Below are 4,690 nucleotides of genomic sequence, written 5' to 3' on the forward strand. Positions count from 1 at the left end.
CTGGTGCCCAGGGAAACCTACTACCTAGTATGATAAAGAGGGCAATGGGGTCCAGTGGGTTATATGAGAAATTATAGTAAAAATACATGATGGTTTCTTGAGTTCTAATATCCCTGACTGTATTTCAATGTAAACTGGTTTATATTCATTTGCTATAAAAAGTCGTTTAGATAAAGATTTTGGAAAACAATCATAAGCAACAGATTTCAGTGGAGTATATTTCTATTTGTATTCTTCGGTTACTTTGCGTCTTTAACTCCTAGCATTAAAGAAAAAAAAAATTGAGAAATCGAGTAAGAATATTGAGCCATAAAATTTTTCCGAAAATTTGAACATTTTACATACAATTCTTTCAAAAAGGGAATGCTAATAGACTCATAACATAAACAGTAACTTACTGCCTCTACAGTGGCTAACCGCGCTAACAACATAATTGATACTAACGCTAAAAATCAAGGGTTCCACTCATAGCAAGAAAATTTCTTTATGGAAAAAAATATCTACAAAATATCTATTAAAACAGCATACTTGAATCAAATAGAAATCTTTTTTTCATTCATTTTATTATGGAACGTTCACTTAGACTATTAACTTAATAAATGAAACATCTGATTCATACGTTTATTTTCTAAATAGTTGGCCTACCGTATGAAAAAAAAAACAGTGGGCCTACGGACTTGAAATGGTAGATCATTCGAGCAAAAAAATTTACTGCCTTGAGTCAAATTCTAACTGAATAATGTTTGTATCTTCCAGCATCACTTTTTAGTGCTAAATTAAAAAAAAAAAAAAAAAAAAAAAAAAAAAAGGAAATAATGACAGTGATAATAATGATCATAGCATCAGAAATGGTTTTAAAAAATCAGCTATTGTTTTGAGAAGGTATTTAAAATAATCGACACGATACCCAAAATTTTATCCATATATTTTACACATAAATTGATATCATGAAATAATAGGTCTTTTAATCAATGATTAATCTACAAGTCAAGATAGTAGTTACAAAATATTTTAATAACAATTCACTGACCACTTAAACACAAAAAAAGTAATAATAATAATAATAATAATAATAATAATAATAATAATAATGATAATAATAACATTAATAATAATAATATTGACACGTGTCAAAAGGACCCTCTTCAACACGCCTCATTCCCACAATCAAGAGCAGGAAAGCATCTTAAGCCCATGTTTATGCGCCTGGAGTGAATGAGTACGCTTTAATGCTTGCATTTGCATGTTCATAAAAATCAGACAAATTTTAACAAACTTGAAAAAAGAAACAGAAATGTTAGTCTTTTTATGTGGATATAATTATTAATAAGATATTTTAATTTCAAATGAATGTAATAATGAAATCCTCATATCTTATGTGGAAAGGAGATTGTTTGTTATTTTTCCCTGTTGGAACCCTTGGGCTTATAGCATCTTGTTTTTCCAACTATAGGGTTGTAACTTAGGTAATGCTAATAATAATAATAATAATAATAATAATAATAATAATAATAATAATATATTCCCTGATAGAGTCCTTGGGCTAATAGCATCGTGTTTTTCCAACTAGAGATGTAGCTTAGATAATAATAATAATAATAATAATAATAATAATAATAATAATAATAATAATAATATCGCTTGGATAAGAGCCAAAAAAATGACACGCGTAAGAGCCATTATGTGTAATACGAATCAAATTCATAGAATTAATTCCAATCTGAAATTGAAAACTGACGGGTTGAAAGGGTACTGAATGTGCAGACACATTTTCACTACGCCTGAAAAAAAAAAAGGCTCTTCAACCTAGTCTTTCCAATGCCGCAGTCAGTGGACCGAATGTATTGAGAAAAAATTATTTTGCAATAGAGGATGTATCTTATTTAAATGTGTGACACAACCTCATGACGTTTCATCTCTCATAATGTATTCTAAGAAATAAATGAGATCAATCAGTCATATTTTTCAGAGAAATTAGTCTACAACGTAAAAGTGTAGCAAACCTGTTCTTAGTAATTCATTTTTCCACGATGACTAATGTCATAATTTACATTATTAATATTCATATAGTTTTTATCACGAATCTCGATATACTAGAAAATTTTTCCACAAATAAAAAATCGATATAGCAGAAATAGGTACTAAAATAGAATGAAATGAAAAACTACATAGAAAGCTTTTCTGGCTGGTGGTAAAACTTTAATGTGCAGGAAAGTGACTTCACTCTAGCGTCCTTATAGTGTTGATCGAATGGCTTATAAGCTATTACCGAGTGATTTTAGCGCCGCAACACCACCAGCAACTTTGCTCTCCAGGGGGACACAGCAGCCTTCCCCTACACGAGATCTCCAACAGAAGCCTTGCAATAATGCCAATATGCCCCTGACCCTTTCTTTGGGTTATGTGTTTAAAGCTGGACATTTTACAGTAATTATCTGATGCCAAAGAACAGTCGGGTTGCTCTCTTTTCTCACCGAATCAATTCATGTATTAAGAATGTAACTGCCGTTTCAGCCCACATTGGATTTGAATAGAACAACCGTTGATCATTCACAGTGAAAATCGACGAGACCTCCTGGGATGTGTGGGCGGAGCATGCGCGAGCCGAACCAATAGTTAGGCGGGGTCAAGAGATCCCTCCGCCAATGGGAGACGCGATTTGGGGCGGGCCTACTCGATACAGTCCTTTGCTTTGGGAAGACAAAGGCGAGCGTTGATTGGCCGATGAGTGCGGTGTCCCTCCCCTTAAGAACCGTCCATGGAGTTTATAGTTTTTCTATCAGAAAGACTCTGGTCGTGGGGCTGGTGTGTGCACTGTGGCCAATGTTTTCTGTGTGAGTGTGGGTCGGTTGGAGTGGTGTACACAAGGGGAGACTGAGCAGCGGTAGCCTCACCACCATCAGCCTCTGAAGGAAAGAGAGAGAGAGAAGAAACATCTCCTCCACCACCAACCACCTCTAGCAAGAGAGCCTGTGACGACAGCAGCTGCTGCAGCACCCATCGGCCGAGTCTAGCCCGCGCCGTCACGCTGGCTGTCCCCCCGCCACTGGGCGTCGCGTCCTCCTCCCTCCAACCCCCGGTGCCGCGACAGGCCTTCGCCCACGCCGCTACGCACGCCTACCTCGACGCTCCGTACTACCTGAAGCGCGACCCGGAGGACCTGGGAGGGTCAACCGCGACCCCTCCGGGCGGCGACCTAATGACCCTCAGCCCACGCCACACCACACCCTTCTCCGTCTCCGATATCCTGTCGCCCTTAGAAGAACAACGCCGCGCCCTTGATTTACTAGACGACCGTCGCATCGACCTGCTCGATTCTGGCAGCTACGGGCGTGCAGCCGCCGCCGCCATGCAGCCTGCAGGCATGCAACCCGTGGGCTATCCGCCTGCGCCCCCTCCCACCACCTACTGCACTCCCGATGTCTACGACGCCCGCGCTTCTGCGCCCTCATGGTATCAGACCTCGTCGTCGGACCCACGATTTGCAAGTAAGTCGAAAGAATAGGGATTAGATAAGAGTGTAGTCTACTGCCACAACATATCTCATCTGCCAAGGAAAGATGTCACTCGGGCGAAAGGAAAGATTAAATCTAAACTTTGATATGATGTCAGCTTGAGTCACCAGAAATTGAATAAAATAATTAACGAGAGGCTTTTTAATTAAGTCTGTAATTAAGATCAGATCTATTCGCGATATTGTCCATCGAAAAAAATATTTAAACAATAAAAGTTGTTGATGATTGTGGGTAAAATAATATCCTCAAAATAATTAAGTTTGTAATGTTCTAAATCTCCGTAATATTCGACGACATAAACAGTGCGTAGAAAAACAAACTAGGCACTTTGGTTCATCATAGTGCTCTTTGACGTTAGCATATCATATATCAATTTCCATTTTTTTTTCATACAACGGTATGGTTATATGGTTTAAAGAAAATGAAATGGCTTCTGAGATATTTTGGCACCAAGGGAATTTTGAAACGATGGTAATTATTCATGAATAACTAAATTCTATAGTGTATACAGTCTTACATTAAATGTAAATAAAATTAGTTCATCATACGAACTTCAAGGTTTATTAAATTCACTTCGTCGATTATAATTACAATTGCCTTAGAATAAATTTTTCAAGAGCAAACAACGCTTCAATAAATAGCATAAGGCGACAACAGTGTTAATATAGTCTTCATTAACTATTTTTGTTTTATTTAGAGAAAGGTGACCTAGATGTTACAGGACAAAAATGAACGTCCACATTTTTCTATTTACATTAACTACTCCCGATCGCATTGCTAACATAAACGAAAAGTTAAGTATAATGACTCGAAAGTTACAAACCGAGATAGATTATTACCTTAACATTTATCCAACTATCTACTTATCCCTTACGCTCAAGGCAGATATAAGACACGTATTTAACGCTGCTAAAATTAATTGGTTAGTTAAGATCTTCAAAGCCTACAAAGACGGCCATAGCCTATTGCAAATCCGACTAACACCATAGAGCAATTGGATTCGAGACCATCGATAAATGAACCAAGGCAGGGATTCTACAACACTGCTTTAAATTCCTCGCCGCCCCTCATCTGGCATCGCTGTATTCAAAGGTAATCCGATTATACAGCAAACGAGGAAGAAACACAGCTAAAAGACTCTAGGGGATTCTGCGGGAAACTGGGGTCGTGGGAAT

The 4,690-nt window shown here is 37.7% G+C and overlaps 1 protein-coding gene across 1 annotated transcript in view; it reads left to right on the forward strand.

Moving 5' to 3' along the window:
• The first annotated feature begins 2,794 nt into the window (after positions 1 to 2,794).
• Positions 2,795 to 4,690, forward strand: part of LOC137648815 (thyroid transcription factor 1-like) — a 62,390-nt gene continuing 60,494 nt past the window's right edge. Inside the window, exon 1 of the mRNA XM_068381972.1 lies at positions 2,795 to 3,488. Coding sequence (XP_068238073.1) covers positions 3,200 to 3,488 — 289 coding nt within the window. The 5' untranslated portion in view covers positions 2,795 to 3,199. The remainder of the gene's footprint in view (positions 3,489 to 4,690) is intronic.

The sequence above is a fragment of the Palaemon carinicauda genome, chromosome 10, assembly GCF_036898095.1.
Source record: "Palaemon carinicauda isolate YSFRI2023 chromosome 10, ASM3689809v2, whole genome shotgun sequence".
In the NCBI taxonomy this organism is placed as follows: domain Eukaryota; kingdom Metazoa; phylum Arthropoda; class Malacostraca; order Decapoda; family Palaemonidae; genus Palaemon; species Palaemon carinicauda.